We start from the raw sequence: 23,857 nt of genomic DNA on the forward strand, positions 1-23,857 counted from the left end.
CCCGAAACGTCAGCTTTTGTGCTCCTGAGATGCTGCTTGGCCTGCTGTGTTCATCCAGCCTCACATTTTATTATCGAAGAATTAAAGTGACAGGCAGCCAGAAGCTTAGATTCAAGCTTTGTTCCGCAGAGCAGTCATTCAACTTGTTTGATCTCTCCAGTGTACAGCTTACTGCATCATAAACAAGGAATACAGTTGACTAAATTGAAAGTGCAGATAAACCAGAGATTTATCTGGAAGGAGTGTTCGGAATCCACAGAAGTGGCCAGTAGAATTAGAATTGTACTGCACAGAGGTGGCCCTTCAGCCCATCAAGTCTGTACTGCCAAAGCTACACTAAATCTACAGTACTCTCACCTTCCATGGCCTTCAATGTTATGAAATTTCAAGTACTTTATCAGGGTTGATGTTATCTGCCTCAACTACTCTCCAAGCAGTGCATTTCTGACCCATGTCCCGAGACCCCACCAGTGTCTGGCTGAAAATTCTTTCCTCAAAGTTCTAGTCTCGCCTTTTTAAAATTATGCCCCCTTGTTTGAATCTCTCACTAAGAGGCACTGTTACTTTCTATCCATTCTGCCCATGCCCCTCGTAATCTTTTTTACACCCCTGTGAGGTTCCCCCTTCAACCTTGTCCGCTCGAAAGAAACCAGTCTGAGCATATCCAGCTTGTCTCCATTGCTAAAGTGCTCCATTCTAGGCAACATCCAAGTCAATCTCCTTTGAATCCCTTAAGCATTAACACATCCTTCTGAAAATGTGGTAAGCAGAACTGCACACAGCACTCCAGCTGTTCCCTAACAAAAATCCTGTGCAGCTCCAACATGACCTCCTTGCTCTTAGAATGTGCACCTCAACTAATGAAGGCCTTTGATCCATGTGCTTTGCTAACTACTCTATTAACCTCCTGTGCCACTTTGAGGGATTTATGGACAAACACCCCAAGATCCCTGTTTCTCTCAGCTTCCAAGTGTCCTGCCATTCATTGAGTACCCCTGTGTCTTGTTTCTTTGTTCAGAGTGCATCTTCTTACATTTATCAGAGTTAAAATCCAGCTGCCATTGTTCTGCCCATCTGACCAATCCATTTATATCCTCCTGTAACCTAAGACCACCTTCACCGTCAACCACCCGGCCAGTCTTTGTGTCATACACCCAACCTCCCTATCAGCCCCCCAATTCTGATCGACGTTGTTCATGATATATACGTATAAACAAAACTGCTCCTTGCGTATGCCACTGCACGTCTGGCTGCACTGACTCAAACAGCCTTCTACCACCCCTCTCTGTCTCCCACACAAAGCAAATTTTGGATCCAACTTGCCGCATTACCCTGGACCACGTGTAATTGTATCTTTTAATAAAATCTATCTCCCCACAGCAGCCCTTTTACCCCCACCCCCCCAATCCAAAACCCACTTGTGCAGATGATTTTTCTCCTTTTACCATAACAGGGATTGTTCCACACCGTCACCTCAAACCAGTTTGGCCTCCTCTGCACAAATAAGACAGGGTTTACTCCCTTAGTTGTCATTCTCCTGAGATATCCATGAGCCAGTCGCTCGGAGTTTGCAGTTTGGTTCATGTGGTCTAGAGTATGTGCACACTGGTGCGTTTCCTGTCACATTTGAGGCAAGAAGATGGGGAAGCAGTGCTGAACATTTTGAATAAAGGCAGGGCTGAGCTGAAATTTAACGAATTGATGTGAAATACATCATTTCATTTGTGAAGTTTGTGATTTTCTTTATAGAACATTATTTAAGATTAGGTTTTAGCCTTCAGATCTTCATTTTCACTTCAGCAATACAAAGTATTATGTGGATGAAAATGCTAATACAGGGTGTCTACTAATTGGTGATTTGTTTCAGGAAGGCCTGCTTTAATTATTTATAGCCTTAAGCTAAATGTACTTTTTTTTTAATATATATTAAAGTTCCAGTTAATTAATTGCTTTGGGCTGTAGATTAAAGTGAATAATGTCGGGGGATTAATTGAAGAGCAAATGGAAGACATTTGTGTGAAATATTGTCGGTGCCTGTTTCAGAACTGTAAATCTTTGAATGACATGTTTTATTCCAGGCCCAGTTATCTTTGCAGGACAACATAGCTATTAAAAAGTGAAAAGAAAAGCCTACGTTTCTAAAGTGCCTTTTAAAACCTTGGGTGACTGCAAAATGCATTGAAGCTGACTGTTGATGTATCTGAATATTTAGTACTTTTGCACACGGTACAGTGTGACTGAAGTTACTGACTTGCAAATGCATCAACAAAATTTATCATTCCAGACTTTAATGCAGTGCAACATTCACCTGTTTGTTGCTGGTCATGTCACGAAGGTATGCTTACCAGTATGTCGAAAATTAATTTTAGATTAATTGCTGACAGCAGGAATTGGACCTTTTTGAAACTGGCACAATTTTTGAAAGAGGCTAAAATGATTTCAATTACATCAAGATGGTCAAAATAAATCAGTTTATTTTCCTCCTAAACAGCTTATTCCAGCCCTGTCGAGAGCAAACAGCATGTCTGCACAATTTGTTGCAGGCAATGGCATGCCCCAGGGGATTGTGAGCAATCTTCCTTCCTGTGTCCTATAAGCAAGATAGGAACTTGCCTGCAGTGCTCAGCAGCTGAAGACGAACCATCCAAAGGTTAATTGAGTGAGCAAGAAGGCCTTGATTTTTTTAAAGCTACTGCTCCAAACAAACTAATTGAGATATAAATGGTGTTTAATTACTAGTTGATGGGTAGAGATCACATAACAAGTTCAAATCTCTGTGATTTGAGCACATGCGCTTCTGAGAAGTTCTTGTTCCTACTGTCTGTCTCACTCTATGCTGTTATGAGCAAGCTTGGATCCTGTCTGTTCATTTTGCCTCCATTTCTGCAGTCAATGGAAACACACGCACGCGCGCGCGCGCACACACACACACACACACACACACTCCGGTGACAGAGCACCTTGGAACCGAAAACAAGGCTGATGGCTTCTGCCTGCAGCTGATGCAGGCTCCAACTTATGAACTGTGACTTTGTTTCTGTTCTAGGGACGCCAATTTTGTTTCATTCTCCCCTTTGTAACCTGTGTTTGTGTGTATTGCAGAAGTTGGAGTGTACTCTATTGCCTGAAACGGTTTAAGTCTAAACATGACTAGTCGCTCGCTTGGAAAGGAAGAATACATGTTTGGTGAGAGATAGTAGAAACTACCGATGCTGGAGAATCTGAGATTACAAGGTATAGAGCTGGATGAACACAGCAGGCCAAGCAGCAAAGGAGCAGGAAAGCTGATGTTTCGGGCCTCAGCTTTCCTGCTCCTGTGATGCTGCTTGGCCTGCTGTGTTCATCCAGCTCTACACTTTGGTTCTTTGTTTCCAAACAGGTATAACAATCACAATGCATAAACAATTAAGTATTTATAACCTTGTCAAACAATAGTAACCTGTTACAGCCAAACATTGATCTTGGTAGGATAATAGGTCAGCACAACATTGTGGGCCGAAGGGCCTGAAGTGGGCTGCGCTGTTCAATGTTCTAATAAGAGGAAGAATTAGGAAGTGTCGATTCCCTGTGCCTACTTGTTACTGCCTATTTTAGCATGACAATGTTTGCCCAGGTCTGCCTTAAACCTGCCGTGGGTACTGCTTCATGTGACTGTACAATGGTTTCAAGCTCTCTTAGAATTAAAATAATTTGCTGCTGAAGTCTAGCACTGGAAACACTGACCTCCTGTAGTCAATCATACTGAACTAATACAAATGCTTATTCATTTTGTTGTGTACGTCATATTGTGCAAAAATACAGTATCCACCCAAATTACAAAAGTAGTGTTACTACAGTAGAATGCTGGCTGACATCAGAAAAAAACTGATACGGACTGCATGCTGCCATAATTGACATAGAAACAGTTTCCTTGTACTGTTAGCTACTATAATAAAATAAATTCTGCTGCAGCATTCTTGTGCATTCTCTTGGTATTGCCCTGGTTACTTCATAGTTGACTGGAATCTACCAGGGAGAAATAATGTTCTTGTCATAGAACTGAGAGATCTTCTGGAGGTCATCTGCTTTCAGTAGTGTTCAAGTGCAGTCAGTTCAGCTAATGCTTGCAATGTGTTGCTTAGAAATGATCTCCTTTTGCTTTTGAAGAGATGCTCGTTTATAATTAGTCAACTTGATACAGAAAGCTGCAGTGTAGTGCAATTAATCTGCTAAGTTTGCTCTTACCTCCAGTGTTTTGCTGTATGAGCCAGGCTTCATGTGGTGCTAGTAATGTTCCCAATATGTATGGAGCCCTTGATAATGTAAAGGTTTACTTTAGTGGCACTCCATTGTAGAATGATAAACAAATGGGCAACAAGTTGTTTGATTGCCTTTATTGTCCAGCTTAATTTGTGTTCATCTTCTTCACCAGCATGAACTCAGTGACGTGATTGACCTGAAGGAACCAGACAGTGCCACATTAGTTGAACGTCGGCAGAAGCGCTTAGCTGCTGAAGATGCCAAGTTTGATTCTGACCATTATCTGTAAGTGAAAATTGTGAACTTAATAAACAGAGAACTGCTGTTTCATTATTAGGGCATTAAATCAGCCATGATACAAATGTTGTCAAATAGAATCAACATCATTTTTCTGCTCTGTGTCTCTTTTTGCATGCACTCTCTCTTTTTCTTTTTGCATGCTTTCTGTTTCCTTTTTTATTTACTTTTTTCTACAATTTTAAAATTGTGCTTTTTATATGTTGTCTCTGCCCTCCTGTACTTCATATCTTACTCAGTTTCTCGAATACCTTTCTTCCCCCCCCCCCCCCCACCCACCGTTTTCTCCCCCATCATTATTTTATCCTTAATTTAATCTTACAGCCCTTTTGTAAATTTGTGTGAAAACTATGCCTGCATTCAGGCAGCTCCTGAGGGTTATCAGAATTTACAATCTCGACAGTAAATATTCCTTTATAGTAGTTCTTCCACTGATCTCTGGACTCTCTTTAACGTGCCAAGCAGCACTAAAATACTTGGATATAACTACAGCAGTTTTGTCATCCAAAATTGCCTTTTAAAACAAACCCAAAGATTTTGTGTTCTCTCTCTCTCTCTCTCGAGACGTGTTGTGATTTTCGCCTTTTTTCAATCAGGATCCACTGCAAACATTATGGTGAATATGTTGGGTTCAATCAGAGTTTAAAGACAGGATAAAATACCGTAATTATGCAACAAATCCTACGACCGTGAGAAATCGTGAATACTGATCCAAGTCAGCTGATACGAACAAATCCCACTTTTTCCTTGCGCCTGCAGGACTTCTGGCTACCCAAGAGCATTAGCATGGATCTACCCTGCATAAGTGAGCTATAATTGGTTTGTTTAAAAAAAATGTAAAACTAATTATGGCACAATTCTGCACTTTAAGCTTCTCCTATAGAAATGAATAACGCGGAGTTGTTGAGGGTTAGGTTTTAACCACTCATGCTAGCTTATTGAAAATGGCTGTATAAAGTCTTTGATTAAGAAATTCTAAAGAGTTTGCATTAGTCGTCACTCAGGTAGTGGAATATGCAGCAATCCAACACTGTTTAAATCACAAAACCTGAGTGTAGAGAAAGCAGCGCAGATTGTCTTGTTCTCAAGTCTGGCAAACTCCGTCACGTATTGACAGAGTATTGAAGTTCCACAAAACTGATTTTTAAAGGTGTAATGTTCATTAGCTCATTGATTCTTCTGCCTAAGGCTAGTTGAAATCATGTTAGTTCACTGTGGCAGTGTCATAGTTTCATAGAGATGTACGGTATGGAAATGATACTTTGATCCAACTTATTCATGCTGGTCAGATAGCCTAAGTTTAATCTAGCCTTATTTGGCCCATATTTCTTTCAACCCTTGCTATTCATATACTCATCCGGATGCTGTTCAAATGTGGTAAGCGTACCAGCCGCCTCCAATGATATGTCGAGATGGAGTGACTGGATTTTTGGATTTTGTCAGTCCCTATTTTAATGTCCTGGTCGCATGACTCTTTTTTTTCATCTGCTAAATATTAATAAAGCAGCGCAGCTCCAAGGCTGGAATTTGCCCATAGTTTGTGTAATTTCCATGTTTCTCCTGTGATTTGAAGAACTATTTTTGCTTATTGACCCCTGTTAAAGAACTGTTAAACTATGCTCTGAAAATTACCCTGTTTCTATGTACTGTTATTCGTAATTTCTGTCTTAATTATCAATGTTTCTTAATTGAGATTGTGTAATTTGAAACCCATTTGCAAAAAAAGTTTTGACTCTAACCTAAGTATATATCTGTGCTTTGTTCATTAAATTATCATACCCTAGAATGCTTCCACACAGTGTGGAAGCAGGCCATTTTGGCCCATCTAGTCCACATTGACCCTCTGAAGAGCATCCCACTCTATCTTCATAACCCTATGTTTCCCATGGCTAATCCAATTAGCTGCCTTATCCCTGGCCACTATGGACTACTTTGGCACGGCCAATCACAGAACATAGAACAATACAGCGCAGAACAGGTCCTTTGGCCCTCGATGTTGTGCCAACCTGTGAACTAATCTCAGCCCATCCACCTACACTATCCCATCATCATCCATATGCTTATCCAAGCTCTGTTTAAATGCCCCTAATGTGGCTGAGTTCACTACATTCGCAGGCAGGGCGTTCCACACCCTTACTACTCTCTGAGTAAAGAACCTGCCTCTGACATCTGTCTTAAATCTTTCACTCCTCAATTTGTAGCTATGCCCCCTTGTACAAGCTGAAGTCATCATGCTCGGAAAAAGACTCTCACTGTCCACCCTATCTAATCCATCTAACTTGCACATCATTGGACTGTCGGAGGAAACCAGAGCACCCAGAGGAAACCTGCACAGATGCAGGAAGAAAATGTACAAACTCCACACACTCAGTCACCTGAGGGTGGAATTGAACCTGGGTCCCTGGCACTGAGCCACCATGCTACCCTGAGGGAGTGAAGAATGTGGGCATTTTTAAAAAAGTAACATATATTTTCCTAATTGATTTAGGAAGTGTACCAAAATGATCTTGTGACAAATAAATAACAGAATCTTGTGCTGGAGTCGGGGGTGGGGAGAAGAGTGCACCGAACATTTTAAATCTTCAGTCAGGTTAGGTTTGCTGGTAAAGAAATATACTGTGTTTGACCTTCAGTGCTGACTTGTTCGAGGATGATGCCATTCAGGACTTGCTGAAGTATAAACCTTGGTGGGCAAGTGTGCAGAACAGAAAAGAAGCAAAAAAAGGCCAGAGTGAACAATATTTGATGGAGCCAGGAAGTCGATTTGGTGAGTGAGTGGATGATGGTGACTGTCAACTAGCTAACAAACTGATCACTCTGCATTTAGTCCCTGTGTATAAAACCACATTTGGTCTGGTAGAGCTTCAACCTGATCAGCATCCGAACAATAGATCAGAAACTATGGAGTAAACTCACACTAAATGTGTGTAAACCAACATCAAAATATTCTGTTAGAAATGTCACTCAAAACAATTTGTTGCAGTACCCAGTTAGGCACATTGATCAATCCCAAAATATTACCCTTCAAAATTGCATCATTAGTTTTGAAATCTTGGCACGTCTAATTGTAATTAATTACTCTTAATAGAAATGCTACTGAGCATAAGTGATCATTTCAAGCCCTAGGCTGTAACCTTCCTTGTGAAATGGCTTACAACATCGCACAACAGATGGTTTTGAAGTAAGCAATCTGTTACACATGTACTGCTGATCTATTTCTCTAATTATTGAATCCTTCTTTCCAAGAGTCACTCAGATAGACTGTGATGATTGCAGGGGAAAAAATGTTGCATTATTGTACTAACATCCACTGTTCTTTCTCTGAAAAAAAAATTCTTAATAGTTGGAGAATGAAACATCAACTGGGATTAACACAGGTCACAAACCAGTCTGTTTTGTATTTTAAAGCATTCATTACAAAATCCTTATTAACAGATTGTAGAAATTAGCAGCTGAAATAGATACAAATGATCAAGTATGTTAGATGTTTTGTAATGAAAGATTTAAAAAAACTTCAGGAATTTTGATTTGAGACGTGTGGCATATGGATGTTGGTCTATTTTTGTAAACTGATTTTAAAATTAATTCAGTTGATTTTTTTTTCCCCCCAGAATAATTAATTACCAGCAACTACATGCCTCCTGGAGTGTTAATGGGAGTTTGTTTTAGCTTCAGCTTCAGGATCTTTTTAAAACTTATTTCAAAAGCTTTGGGAAAGTTTTTAAAGGAAACCCAACTGGGATAATTTGTTTTGGTTGTTGTTTTTAAAAGCTACTCATTTTTAAAACCAAATTTAAAGCCTTGCGAGTCTGTTTTATTAAAGACTGATGTTAAGAACAAACAAAATTTGAACTATCAAGCCAGAAGCAAGTGTAGTCTCTCTTAGAAATTGGAGCCTTTTCAATGCCATTAAGGAAATAAGTTCCTCAGTGTCAGTGTAGTTTGGGAAACTTCTAAACGGAGTGTATTTGGTTACAACTCTGATTCTTTTAATAATCTTCAAAGTCTGAGCTCTCAATTTTGATTATGGAGAAGGCCTCACAGCTCAAAGGACCAGAATTAAAAGAAGCTGTTAAACCATACCTACTGATTTAATAGGGAAGGAATTTCTCTGGATTTTTGAGTAACACAAATATGATGTTAGATATGAGGAGTTAATGGGATTTTGTTCAGCCAAGTGCTTTTTTTAATCTTTCAAGCTCTTTAGATATATTTATTAATTTTATTTATGTTGTGTAATAGACTTCTGTCTTCTTGTTAAAACCAAATTTGCAGACTTGTCTGCTAACTTAGAGTAAAAAAAATTCAAGGAACGAAATATAATTTATCAAGTCAGATTTGATTCCGGGATCAGATTTGTTTGATAATATCAGTGGGGGTCAGAGCAGTTTATCAAAGACATGTTTGTCCACATTGTTGAAAAGTACCAGCATTGTGGCTTTACGTTGGATAGTTATTTGATGACAGTGGTTAGTAATGTGTTAAGGTTTCTTTCAGCAAACATATAATTTAAAATATAAGTGCCCTCCTTAAAAGTAGGTTACTCCAAGATATGATTTGAGCTTTTTTGAAACCAAAATTTGTGAATTGGACTGAAGCGTTCACTTTGCTTTGTTGAGAGGTCCACACAACAACAGATCAACAACAATTAAATAATAACAAATAGTCCCAAGACGCTTCAAATTTTGTTGCAAATCCCAGAAGGTATTAAGATTGATGCCTGAAAGTTAGTTCAGAGTGGTGGGTTTTAACAAGTGCCTTGAAGAATGACTCTCTGACTGATAAAGGCAGAGAGGTTTAACAAGGAAATTGCAGAGCTTAAGACCATAAGACCATAGATCATAAGACATAGGAGTGGAAGTAAGGCCATTCGGCCCATCACGTCCACTCCACCATTTAAATCATGCCTGCTGGGCATTTCAATACCACTTCCCTGCGCTCTCCCCGTAGCCCTTAAATTCTTGATCTCAAAAGGAACCGTCGATCTCTGCCTTGAAGGCACCCAACGTCCCGGCCTCCGCTGCACTCTACGGCAATGAATTCCACAAGCCCACCACTCTCTGGCTGAAGAAATGTTGTCTCATTTCAGTTTTAAATTTACCCCCTCTAATTTTAAGGCTGTGCCCACGGGTCCTAGTCTCCCCGCCTAACAGAAGCAACTTCCTAGCATCCACCCCTTAAGGACCCAGTATAAGTGCTTGTGGCTGCCTCATAAACCTTATGGATGTGCAAAAGAGCAGATTCGAAGATGTGCAGACATCTCAAAAGTTTCTAGTTCTGAGAGGGGTTCAGTGTGGAAACATTTGAAATGAAGAGTGGTGATTTTAAAACTGGAAACATTGTTGTCCGGGAGCGATGGATGAACAGGACTATGTAAGAGATTTTTTTGGGGAAGAAAAGAACTAAGTGCTCGTGTAACAAAATCTTGAAGGCTGTGCTTACTGTTACGCAGGCATTTCAGTGAAATGAGTGGTGGTAGCTTAAGGAAAAGCTGTCGTGGATTTCCAAGAATTGGTCCTGATGTTAAGCTCAACATTATTGAAGTTGAGATTCCATGCAGAGGCATTTATAAAGCACAAGCATTTCAACTGACTCTGTTACTGCTGGACTAATTGATCAGTGTTCAGTGTGGGTCTTATATTTTTTAAAGTTGAGGATATTTTGGGTTATGCGTGCAAGGGGCGTAATCATGGCTGGGTTTCCCAATTTTTGAATTCAGTGCTGCTGATATTCCACTGGAGCAGAACCTTAAGGATGTCTGCCTACGTTTCATTCTTGGTGAGCCAGAGAAGAATCCCATATTTCTTTTGTTAATGTTCTGAGCTACAGTATCGTGATTATTTGACAGACATATAGCAGCTGGTGAAGATTTGAAGTGCTTGAGCTAACGTGCATTACTCTGACTAAATTGTTTAAGGTCTGTATGAAGTATAGCCCTTTCAGAGCACAGTTGCTGCCTACTGAAGACAAATGTTGTCTAAGTTGTTTCTAAGGACTGATTCTGCTAGACATCTGGGGAAAAGTATAACATTTGACAGGCCTGAGCTTGATGTGCATCCTTTGACTGAGGAGATCTGCCTGTAGATTCAGTACAAGGACTTGATACTTTCTCAGTTATAGATTCTGAGAGTGGATTCCTATGATAGTGATATTGTCACACATCACTGGGGCAGAGTGCTGGAAAGTGAGCCCTATTTTTTCCTTCCGGGAGCCATCATAAAAAGGCACCAGCTTATGCCAACTTAAATACATTTTACTGTATTTTGATAAATATATGTAACAATAAATTGTCTAAAAATGAAAGGTTATGTAAAAGTATGGCCAAGTTCACAATTTACCAGAGATAACAAGGTGGAAAGCTGGATGAACACAGCAGGCCAAGCAGCATCATAAGAGCAGGAAGGCTGATGTTTCGGGCCTAGACGGACCCAGGTGAGCAGAAAGTCTGGATCAGTTTCTTTTATTTGACAAGAATTGCTATAATCTTAGAATTAAATATTTTCTACCTACAAGTTTAAGAATTATAGACTGTTGCCATGTGGCTCAACTAGTTTAAAAACTCAGCCCCTTTAGAAAACGTCCCCTAAAAGTATGTATACAAACTTGAATAAATGTTGGTGTTAGGTCTGAAGGTAAAAGAAAAACTAGCAAGACAGTTTGATTTCCCCTGTCCACTGGGTTCACTCAGATGGTCCTTTTTTTTTTGTTGGCCAGGTCTTGCTGATCTTCAGCCTTTCTCTTCCAGGTTTGTTTTTTAAATCAAACTTGCTTGTAGGAGACACACTCAAACGGAGTTACAGATCATAGTCTCTGACTTCTTGGTTATAGCACCCTGTGGGAGAAGATAACTGGCTTGTTTCACTGCAGTAGTAAGTACCCAAAACACACCACCTCCCCTTCCTGAGGTCCAGAGGGTTCCGACAATATTGTTTGCACCCACAAGGTGTTCAGCTACCCAGAAGCCAACCGCGTTTGTTCCAGCAGATGGCCATAGCTGCTTATATCTCTACCAGCCAATCAATTACTTGTTGCTAGCTGAATCTCACTCTGTCTATCCCCTCAACGGCAACCTGCCTCCCCCATTGCTTGAACAAAGCAGCAAGCTAAACACAATGTACAATGAGTTTTAGTAACTTGCTTTGGAAAAAGTACAGCAATTGTTTACACAGTCCTTAGTTTTAAAACTGTTCCAGTTCAGTCTGCAATCTGAAATATCAAGAAATGAAGAGGTATGTTTTTGACAACATCCTAAGGTTTCAAGTATGGAATTATGAGTGACTTGTTTTTACAGTTCAATTCCATTAGTGGTTCTACTAGAAGGACTTGGTTGAGTGATTTTGAAGATATGTCATATTTTTCTTCTTTGGAAGACCCTGGAGCTCGTTTCGGAATGTGGTTTATTTTGTGTAGTGACTATAGTATTGATAAAAAAATGACAATGTGTAAATCAGCAAATATCAATGTGATAAAATTGGATGGTGTGAAAAACTGCACGTTAACCAGGTTACCAAAAGCATAGAACGTAGAACATTACAGCGCAGTACAGGCCCTTGATGTTGTGCCAACCTGTGAAACTAAACTGAAGCCCATCTAAACCTACATTATTCCATTATTATCCATAAGTTTATCCAATGATCATTTAAATGCCCTTAAACTTGGCGAGTCTACTACTGTTGCAGTCAGGGCATTCCACGCCCTTACTACTCTCTAAGTAAGGAACCTATCTCTGACATCTGTCCTATATCTATCACCCCTCAATTTTAAAGCTATGTCTCCTCATGGTAGCCATCTCCATCTGAGGAAAAAGGCTCTCACTGTCCACCCTATCTAATCCTCTGATCATCTTGCATGTCTCTATTAGGTCACCTCTTAACCTTCTTCTCTCTCATGAAAACAGACTCAGTCCCTCAACGTTTCCACATGAGACCTTCCCTCCATACCATAGAACAGCCTGGTAAAACTCCTCTGTACCCTTTCCAATGCTTCCACATCCTTCATGTAATGCGGCGACCAGAACTGTACGCAGCACTTCAAGTGTGGCCTCACTGGAATTTTGTACAGCTGCAACGTGACCTCATGGCTCTGAAACGCAATCTCTCTACCAATAAAACCTAACACAACGTACGCCTTCTTAACAACCCTATCAACCTGGGTGGCAACTTTCAGGGATCTATGTACATGGACACCGAGATCTCTCTGCTCATCCACACTACCAAGAATCTTACCATTAGCCCAGTACTCTGTATTCCTGTTGCTCCTTCCAACGTGAGTCACCTCACACTTTTCTGTATTAAACTCCATTTGCCACCTCTCAGCCCAGCTCTGCAGCTTATCAATGTCCCTCTGTAACCTGCAACATCCTTCCGCACTAACCACAACTCCACTGACTTTAGTGTCATCTGCAAATTTACTAACACATCCTTCTATGCCCTCATCCAGATCATTGATAAAAATGACAAACAGCAGTGCCCCTGAAACAGATCCTTGTGGCACACCACTAGTAACTGAATTCCAGAATGAACATTTCCTATCAATCACCACCCTTTGTTGTCTTCCAACTAGCCAATTTTTTTTATCCAAATGGCTATATCACCCTCAATCCTATGACTTCGTACTTTATGCAATAGCCCACCGTGGGGATCCTTGCAAGCGCTTTACTAAAACCCATATACACCACATCAACCGCTTTACCCTCAGCTACCTGTTTAGTCACCTTCTCAAAGAACTCAGTAAGGTTTGTGAGGCACGACCTACCCTTCACAAAACCGTGTTGACTATCCCTAATCAAATTATTCCTTTCTAGATGATTATAAATCCTATCTCTCATAATCATTTCCAACACTTTACCCACAGCTGAAGTAAGGCTCACTGGTCTGTAATTACCAGGATTGTCCCCCCTCCCTTTTCTTGAACAAAGGGACAACATTTGCTATCCTCTAATCTTCTGGCGCTATTCCTGAACATAATGACGACATAAAGATCAAAGCCAAAGGCTCTGCAGTCTCCTCCCTCGCTTACCAGAAAATCCGAGGATACATCCTATCCGGCCCAGGGGTCTAATCTATTTTCACACCTTCCAGAATTGCTAACACCACCTCCTTGTGATCCTCAATTCCATCTGGTCAAATAGCCTGTATCCCAGTACCTAGTCTGAACAGGATTCAGTGCTGAAGTCCCACAACATCATTTGACCTTGCTGTGTTTAAACTCAATTGAAATCCAGCAATAACATGGAAAACTATTAGGTGGAGCAGGCCAGAGTTAATAGCTCATTGGGTAGTCGTAGAATCCCTACAATGTGGAAGCAGGCCATTTGGCCCATCGAGTCCACACTGACCCTCTGAGGAGCCTCCCACCCCACTACCTTATCCCTGTAACCCTGCATTTCCCGTAGCTAATCCACCTAGCCTGCACGATTTCGGACTGTGGGGGGTTGGGGGGGAGCACAGGTTTGGAAATCCAGAGCATCTGTCAGAAACCCCCGCAGACACGGGAGAATGTGCAAATCCACACAGATGCCGGAGGACGGAATCAAACTTGGGTCCCTGACACTGTCAGACAACCGTGCTTGTTGCTGTGCGAGTAGTGCAGAGGCCTGGACTCCTGCTCAGAGACAGGAGGTCAGAGATCTGCGTGGCAGCTGGAGAATTTCAAGTCAATGAGTTAATACATTTGGAATTTAAGTTTAATTATCATGAAAACAGCAGCTAACCGATTAAATTCTCTTGTTCACTAACCTGTATCTTTTAAGTAATAAGTCTCACATTTGATTCAGCTTCCTTCACTGACACGCTTGATCTTTACTGCCCTCTGAATTGACCCAGAGTGTCCCTACCACCAACTGCTCCCGGATAATTAGGAATGCGCAACTTAAATGTAGTAAGAATGAATCCATCCAAGACCCAACTGGGAGAAAAATACTGCGTGGATAATTTTGCTGATTATTCATTTTTTTTTGCCGACAGGACTTTTTCGTTCTTCCCAATGCTCTCCAACTGATGTAACATCTGCACATTCAGCAGCTCCATGCTTTAAGTGGCTTTGGGTTTCTCCCCAGCAGTACATTTTTAATGCTTTTCTTTGGCTTCATTTGTGGGACGAGTGTGTCACTGGCTGGGCCAATATTTATTACCTTTCCCTAGTTGCTGTTGGAAAGGTGGTGGTAAGCTGCCTACTTGAACTGTTGCATGTGTATATATACCTCGGTGGACTCTCAATGCCATAAGAGAGGGAATTCTAAGAGTTAAACCCAACAACATTGAAGGAACAGCAATGTAATTCCAAGTCAGGATGGTGATTGGCTTGGAGGAGAACTTGCAAATGGTAGTGTTCCCTTGTGTCTCTTACCCTTGTTCTTGCAGATGGTGGTGAACATGGGTTTGGAAGGGGTTTTGGTGAATATCTACAGGGCATCTCATAGATGGTACACATTGCTGCTACTGAACGTTGCTGATGGAGAGACTGAACATTTTGTGGGTGGGCTGCTTTGTCTTGAATGGTGTCCAGCTTCTTGAATGCCGCTGGAGCTGCACCAATCCAGGCAAGTGGGGAGTATTCAATCACGTACCTGATCAGATGGTGGACAGGCTGTGAGAAGTCAGGAGATGTTACTCACTGCAGTATTCCTAACCTCTTACCTGCTGCTGTAGCCACTCTGTTTGGATGACTAGTCCTGATGAGTGTCTGGTCACTGGTAACCCCCAAGAATTAATAGTGGGTGATTCAGTGATGGTAATAACATTGAATGTCAAGGACAGTGGTTAGATTATCTCTTCTTGCAGATGGTGATTCCCTGGCATTTATGTGCCCTTAATGTTACTTCGCACTGGTCAGCCCAAACCTGGATGTTGTCCAGATCTTGTTACGTTTAAACATGGGCTACTTTGTTACCTGAGAAGTTGCAAATGATGCTGAGCATTGTGCAGTCCTTGGTGCAGATACCCACCTCTGACCTTGCAATAGAAGAAAGGTTATTGATGAAGCAACTGAAGATGGTTGGGCCTAGGATGCTACCCTGAGAGCCTCTAGCAGAGATGGCTTGGACCTGATTGATCGCCAACAACTGCAACCATCTTCCAGTGTGCTGGCTAGCAGGAGAGTTTGCCCATTGATTCCAGTTTTGATAGGACTCCTTGATTCCACACTCAGTGAAATGCAGCCTTGATGTCAAGGGCTGTCACTTCCACCTCATCTCTGGACTTTAGGTCATTTTCCATGTTTGAAGCAAGGCTAGCTGGGTGTCACTGAGCTGGTTATTGCTGAACAGGTCCTGCTTGACACCTTCTGTCACTTTACTGATTGATAGTTGACTGGGTTGCTAATTGACCGGGTTAGATATGTCCTGTGATTTGTACAGGACATAACTGAGCAATTACCATATTATCAGGTGGATGTTAGTGTTGTATCTGTGCTGGAAGGCCTTGGCTAGGTGAGTAGCGAGCTCTGGAGCACAAAGCTTCAACACTATTGCCAGAACGTTGTCAGGGTTCTTAGCCTTTATAGTATCCAGTACTTTCAACAGCTTCAATTCACTCCATGTGATAATCAAAAATTGGCTGGAGACTGTTACCTGTGATGCTGGGGACCACTGGAAGAGGCTGAGATGGATCATCCACTCGGCACCTGTGTATCTCAGAATCCCTACAGTGTGGAAACAGGCCCCTTGGACTGACAAGTCCGCAGCGACCCTCAGAACATCTCACCCCAGATGCATCCTCCTATAACCCACCTAATCTACATACCCCTGAAAATGACAGGCAATTTATCATGACCAATCCACCTAGCCCCCACCTCTCTGGACTGTGGGAGGAAATCTGAGCACCCGAAGGAAACGCTCAGACACTGGGAGAATGTGCAAACTCCACACAGACAGTCATCCGAGGGTGGAATCGAACCCGGGACCCTGGCACTGTGAGGCAGCAGTGCTAACCACTAAGCCACCGTGCCGTGACCGAAGATTGCTGCAATGCTTCACCCTTGGCTTTTGCACTGTTATGGTGGGCTCTCCCATCATTTGAAGGTGGGGGTATTTTGTGGAGCTGCGCTATACAGTGATTTTGTTTCATTGTCCTCCACCAATCACGACTGGATGTGACAGGCCTACAGAGCTTAGTTGTGATCCATTGGTTGTGCAATTATGTAGCTCTATCACTTGTTGCTTATGCTTTTTATCTCACAGTCCTGTTTGGTACTTAGCCAGGTTGACACATCATTTTTAGGTATGTCTGGCACATTTTCCATTTAAACCAGGCTTGATTCTCTGGCTTGAAGATAACAGTTGAGTGGGGGATGTGCTGGTTTATTAGGTTGCAGATCATGATTCTTCTGCTGATAACCTGCAGCAGCTCGTGAATGCCCAGTCTCGAATTGTAAGACTTGTTCGAAGTCAGCCCCATTTAGCACATTGATACTGCCACATAACATGATGGATTGTGAGATGCAAAGGGTGGTTCTGTTTATTTCCAAATACAACAATCCATTTATATTGGCTGTTTGAAAGCTTTCTTGGGAATTGGAGGTTCGCTGTGGAAACTGCAGCCATAAGAAAGACATCAGGAAGCAGCTGAATTACTTGTGACGTCTGATCTGTTTTTCAGGGCTCAGAGAAAATGAATTTACAGCTGATTGGGATGTCATTTCCTTGAGGGGAGGAGCTTCCAACTGAAGTTTGATGTGGGAAAGAAGTGAAACTTGTGATTCTGGTTGTTTTGTTGCTAATTGCCTTTCTCTCTCCAAAACATTGACTCCCTAATTTACCAAACATGAGGTTGTAGACATGCTCGCCAAGCTGGTGGGTTTGCTCGCTGTAGGTTTTGTCACCCTACTGAGTAACATTGTAAGTGAACCTCCGCTGAAGCATTGGTGTTCTGTCCCGCTTGTTATTTATATATCTCAGATTGCTGGTGTGGTTGGTATTCTAGTAATACTTTCTTGCAAACTTTACCAAACTACTTGTTTTAAATTAATATATTTCCTCATGCTCCTATCCAATAACATGACTTGATAATGTCAGAGACAATGGGAACTGCAATGCTGGAGAATCCAAGATAATAAAGTGTGAAACTGGATGAACACAGCAGGCCAAGCAGCATCTCAGGATCACAAAAGCTGATGTTTCGGGCCTAGACCCTTCTTCAGAGAGGGGGTTGGGGCGAGGGTTCTGAAATAAATAGGGAGACTGGGGGAGGCGGACCAAAGATGAATAGAGGAGAATATAGGTGGGGAGGGGATAGGTCAGTCCGGGGAGGACTGACAGGTCGAGGAGGTGGGATGAGGTTAGTAGGTGGGAAATGGAGTTGCGGCTGGAGGTGGGAGGAGGGGATAGGTGAGAGGAAGAACAGGTTAGGGAGGCGGGGACGAGCTGGGCTGGTTTTGGGATGCAGTAGGGGGAGATTTTGAAGCTGGTGAAGTCCACATTGATACCATTGGGCCGCAGGATTCCCAAGCAGAATATGAGTTGCTGTTCCTTCAACCTTGGGGTGGCATCAATGTGACGCTGCAGGAGGCCCCTGATGGACATGTCATCTAAAGAATGGGAGGGGGAGTTGAAATGGTTTGCGACTGGGAGGTGCAGTTGTTTGTTGCGAACCGAGCGGAGGTGATCTGCAAAGCGGTGCCCAAGCCTCCGCTTGGTTTCCCCAACGTAGAGGAAGCCACACTGGGTACAGTGGATACAGTATACTACATTGGCAGATGTGCAGGTGAACATCTGCTTAATATGGAAAGTCATCTTGGGGCCTGGGATGGGGGTGAGGGAGGAGGTGTGGGGGCAAGTGTAGCATTTCCTGCGGTTGCAGGGGAAGGTGCCGGGTTTGGTGGGGTTGAGGGGAGTGTGGAGCGGACAAGGGAGTCATGGAGAGAGTGGTCTTTCCGGAAGGCAGACAAGGATGGGGATGGAAAAATCTCTTTAGTGCTGGGGTCGGATTGTAGTTGGCAGAAGTGTCGGAGGATGATGTGTTGTATCCGGAGGTTGGTGGGGTGGTATGTGAGGACGAGGGGGATTCTCTTAGGGCGGTTATTGCGGGGGCAGCAACTCATATTCTGCTTGGGAACCCTGCAGCCCAGTGGTATCAATGTGGACTTCACAAGCTTCAAACTCTCTCCCACCTCCACTGCATCCCAAAACCAGCCCAGCTAGTCCCTGCCTCCCAACCTGTTCTTCCTCTCACCCATCCCCTCCTCCCACCTCCAGCCGCACCTCCATTTCCCACCTACTAACCTCATCCTGCCTCCTTGACCTGTCCGTCCTCCCCGGACTGACCTATCCCCTCCCCACCTATACTCTCCACCTGTCTTCTCCTCTATCCATCTTCGGTCTGCCTCCCCCTCTCTCCCTATTTATTCCAGAACCCTCTCCCCATCCCCCTCTCTGATGAAGGGTCCAGGCCCGAAACGTCAGCTTTTGTGTTCCTGAGATGCTGCTTGGCCTGCTGTGTTCATCCAGCTACACACTTTGTTAACTTGATAATGCCAGGACAGGTGACCAAAAGCTTGTCACAAAATGTAGATTTTAAGGGGCATCTTCAAGCAGTAAACAGAGGTGAATGGTGGAGGGAGGGGATTTTCTGACTCTGATCTAGATGCCGTGGTTTTCAGTGATTTGAAGACATCAGAGGTTGACCAAGAGACTGTTGGAATAGTAGACATGAGAGGTAATTACGGCCATCCTCTGACAAAGCCAAATCAGCTTACATTCTTCAGCCAGTCCACAGCAGTTAGATTAGATTAGATTCCCTACAGTGTGGAAACAGGCCCTTTGGCCCAACAAGTCCACACCGCCCCTTGAAGCATCCCATCCAGACTCATCCCCCTATAACCCACATGCCTGAACACTATGGGCAATTTAGCATGGCTGACTCACCTAGCCTGCACATCTTTGGACTGTGGGAGGAAACAGGAGCACCTGGAGGAAACCGACACAGACACAGGGAGAATGTGCAAACTCAACACAGACAGTCACCCGAGGCTGGAATTGAACCCGGGTCCCCAGGCGCTGTGAGGCTGCAGTGCTAACCACTCAGCCACCGTGCTGCCCCTATATGGTACATGATGGAATGGTAACTGCATTAGAACTGTGGGTAACTAACATTCTCCTATTAAGTAATTCTTCTTGAAAGATTTGGGTCTTGATTTTAATAGAAACCTATCTTATTTTACATTCCTCTGTTCTACAGAAGAAAATTTATGTAAGCTTAACTTCTTCAAGAGCTATAGTGTGACTGAGTGAGTGCCTGAGATCTGTAGAAATGATTTTCAACTGGAGATCCTTGTACCTGGGTCACTTTACTCACTGAGAGACTTATGGTGCCTGTAATTACCAGACTAGTCAAAAGGAATCAAATTGATGAAAAATTGCTTATGATCTAAAACAGCTGAGCTCAACATCAGTTGATGCATGATCTTATGCTTTGCAGGAGAATTCAAGTTGGCAAAATTTAGCTTGAAATATAAATCTCTCACTTTATTTTTGTCTAATTTGAAATTGCAAGATTTTATGAAAATTTGCCTTGTTAACTCCTTACAAGCAAGCAAGAGTGGAACAGCAGAAATCCTGACCTTGTGGAACAGTTTCGATTATAATCTAATCATCAAAGTGACAACATAGCCGTGAATTTGGGCAGAACGTCATCCTAAGAATGGGTGTGGCCATGAACACCTGATTAGTACGTTTGCTGCTTGGAAAAAAACACATCTTTTATTGCAGTAAAAAGGTGACCCACACTCCTTTCTCATTCAATTACGGGAGGAGGTTGTTGGGAACTAGTTAAAAGGAAAATTCAGATGAGGTGTCAGGAGATTGCTCATCACATTGAGAGATTAACATCTTGAATTGGCTCCCAAAAATAATAGTGAGATGGAATAATTAATTCATGATCTGATATTTTCATGATGGAAATTACATAATACTTTTGACGGGATGTAATAAAATTGACTGACTTTTCTTCCCTTAATTCCCTTACAATAGTTTGCATTAATGATGTGAAATGGTAGGGGTTTTTAGAAGTGATTTTGATGTGACTGAACAATCTGTATTGTGTTCTCAGTTTACGATTGGTTATTGCAAAAAGTGAAGTAGTTCTTTCTGACTTGTCTCTGAGTAACAAAGTGAGTTAAGTACTTTTCTTTTAAAATAGTACTTGTATTGGGCCATTGTTATCTCAATAGAGTAACTAGAGGGATACATGCAGGGCAAAACCACTTAACTGTATAAATGAATAGAGTGACATAAAAGAGAACCTTGGTGCAGTTGGAAGGGAAATGTTGCCATGTTGATTATTAAATCAGGAATGCTTAACCATCAGATGGTAGGTCTTTACATGGAGAAAAGGAAGGGTTGTATTAATGACTAAATTTGAAATTTTAAAATCATGACTATGTCTTTATTGTTTGCAACATTGATAATTAAACCTGGACTAAATGAAGAAGGCAAAAAGTAAAAGATTATAAAAGCTATTCAAAGATGTGATGAAAGCCAGAAAAAAACGTCAAAGCCAATCAGAATTAAAATCAGCGCTGGAGAAGTTCAGCTCATCTAGCAGAATCTGGATGGAGAAAGAGTTAATGTTTTGGAACTGAAGAGGCAGAAGAGTTGTTTTTATTCACTTGGGTGATGTGGGCATTTCTGGTTGACGAGCATTTATTGCCTGTCCCTAATTGTCTTTAAGAAGGTAGTGATGAGCTGCTTTCTTGGAACATTGCGGTCCACCTGCTGGAGACAGGAAAGGAATTGAAAGATTTTGCCCTGGTGATGGTGAATGAGCGCTGATCTATTTCCAAGTTGGGAATGTGGGTGGCTTGGAGGGGAACTTGGAGTAGGTGAGTTTTATACTGTAGTTAAAGAAGCAAGTGGAACAAGATGAAAGAGAAAACAATTGTCAGAGAGGTATGTAGGCCTGCAAGATGTGCATTCCTGATCCCAGCTGCCAGGATTTCAGGGAGCTAGGGTGGAAGCTGAGAGCTAGATCAAACTGAGTGGTTATCTCTGGTTTGTTACCCGTGCCACAAGATTTCGGCTGAATACGTGGCTGCAGGGATGGTGCAGGAGGGAGGACTTCAGGTACATGGACAATTGAGGCTCATTCCGGGGAACGTGGGACCTCTACAAACAGGATGGCCTCCACTTGAACCAGAGGGGTACTGATATCCTGGGTGGGAAATTTGCTAGTGCTGTTCGGGTGGATTTAAACTAGCTCAGCAGGGGGATGGGAAACTGAGGTGTAGTTCCAGTCCACAGGAGGAAGAGAGTAGGGAGGAATGGACAGGATCTCACTGTCACAGGAATGTGCTGGCAGATAGTAAGCCCGGTTTGAAGTGTGTCTACTTCACTGCCAGGAGTATCCGGAATAAGGTAGGTGAGCTTGCAGCATGGATAGTACTGGGACTTCGATGTCGTGGCGATTTCGGAGACATGGTTAGAGCAGGGTCAGGAATGGATGTTGCAGGTTCTAGGGTTTAGATCTTTCATTAAGATGAGGGAAGGTGGTAAAAGAAGGGGAGGTGTGCCTTTGTTAGTCAAGGACAGTATAATGGTGGCTGAAAGAACTTTTGATGAGGACTCGTCTACTGAGGTCGTATGGGCTGAGATCAGAAACAGGAGAGGAGGTAACACTGGGAGTTTTTTATAGACGTCCGCGAAGCTCCAGGGATGTGGAGGAGCGGATTGGCAAAACGATTCTGGGCAGGAGTGAAAGGAACAGGGTGGTCATTATGGGAGACTTTAACTTCCCTAACATTGACTGGAAATGCTATAACTCTAGTACATCGGATGGATCGGTTTTTGTCCAATGTGTGCAGGACGGCTACCTGACACAGTATTTCGAAGGGCTGACGAGAGGGGAGGCCACACTGGATCTAGTACTTGGTGATGAACCAGGCCAGGTGTTTGATTTAGTGGTAGGTGAGCACTTTGGAGAGAGTGACCATAATTTGGTTACGTTAAGTTTAGCGATGGAAAGGGGTAGGAACATGCCACAAGGCAAGAGTAACAGATGGGGGAGGGGCAATTATAATGCGATTAGACAAGACGAGGCATAGAATGGGGTAGCAAAATGCAGGGGATGGGGACAATCAAAATGTGGAGCTGGGTTAAGGAATAGATATTGCATGTCCTTGATAGGTATGTCCCTGTCAGGCAGGGAGGAAGTGATAAGGTAGGGGAACCATGGTTTACTAAAGAAATTGTATCTCCTGTTAAGCGGAAGAGGGAGGCTTCTGATGATGAGATGAGATGGTTCAGATGAGGTGATGGAGAGTTACAGATTAGCTAGGAAGGATTCAAAGAGTGAGTTAAGAAGAGCAAGGACGGGACCTGAGCACACATTAGCAGGTAGAATAAAGGAGAACCCTAAAGCTTTCTATAGGTATGTGAGGATTAAGAGGATGACGAGGGTAGGAATAGGGCCAGTCAGAGACAGAAGTGGGAAGTTGTGTGTGGACCCTGTGGAGATCGGAGAGGTCCTAAATGAATATTTCTCATCTGTTTTCACTCAGGATAAGGAGCATATTGTAGAGGAGAAGACTGAGTTACGGGCTTCTAGAATTGAAAGGATTGAGGTTAGTAAGGAGGAGGTGTTATCAATTCTAAAAGGGTGTGAAGGTATAGATAAATTCCCCGGGCCGAATGGGATTTTTCCGAGGATTCTCTGGGAAGCTAGGGGGATGGTGGCGGAGCCTTTGGCCTTGATCTTTGAGTCCTCATTGTCTACTGGCTTAGTACCCGAGGACTGCAGGATTGCAAATGTTGTGCCCTTGTTCAAGAAGGGCAGTAGGGATGACCTAGGTAATTATAGACCTGTGAGCCTTAAGTCTGTTGTCGGAAAAGTTTTGGAAAGGATTATAAGAGAGGATTTATAATCATCTAGCAAGCAACAATTTGATTGGAGATAGCATGGATTTGTCAAGGGCAGGTCGTGTCTCACAAACCTCATTGAGTTTTTTGAGAAGATAACCAAGCATGTGGATGAGGGTAGGGCAGTCGACGTGGTGTACATGGACTTCAGTAAAGCCTTTGATAAGGTTCCACATGGTAGGCTATTGGAGAAAATAGAGGCACGGGATTGAGGGAGATTTAGCAGTTTGGATTAGAAACTGGCTTTCTGTAAGAAGGCAACGAGTGTTGGTTGATGGAAAATATTCAGCCTGGATTCCGGTTACTAGTTGTATGCCTCAAGGATCTGTTTTGGGACCACTGCTGCTTGTCATATTTATAAATGACTTAGACGCAGGTATAGGTGGATGGGTTAGTAAGTTTGCAGATGACACTAAAGTCAGTGGAGTGGTGGATAGTGTGGAGGAATGTTGCAGGTTGCAGGCAGACTTGGAT

At 42.7% G+C, this 23,857-nt stretch overlaps 1 protein-coding gene across 2 annotated transcripts in view; it reads left to right on the forward strand.

Annotated features, from left to right (window-relative positions):
* Positions 1-23,857, forward strand: part of shq1 (SHQ1, H/ACA ribonucleoprotein assembly factor) — a 120,629-nt gene that overhangs the window by 24,658 nt on the left and 72,114 nt on the right. For both annotated transcript variants that reach the window (XM_048547956.2, XM_048547957.2), the window contains exons 6-7: positions 4,412-4,524; positions 7,170-7,303. In XM_048547956.2, coding sequence (XP_048403913.1) covers positions 4,412-4,524; positions 7,170-7,303 — 247 coding nt within the window. The remainder of the gene's footprint in view (positions 1-4,411; positions 4,525-7,169; positions 7,304-23,857) is intronic.

Source organism: Stegostoma tigrinum, chromosome 11 (genome assembly GCF_030684315.1).
Source record: "Stegostoma tigrinum isolate sSteTig4 chromosome 11, sSteTig4.hap1, whole genome shotgun sequence".
NCBI classification, from domain to species: Eukaryota; Metazoa; Chordata; class Chondrichthyes; order Orectolobiformes; family Stegostomatidae; genus Stegostoma; species Stegostoma tigrinum.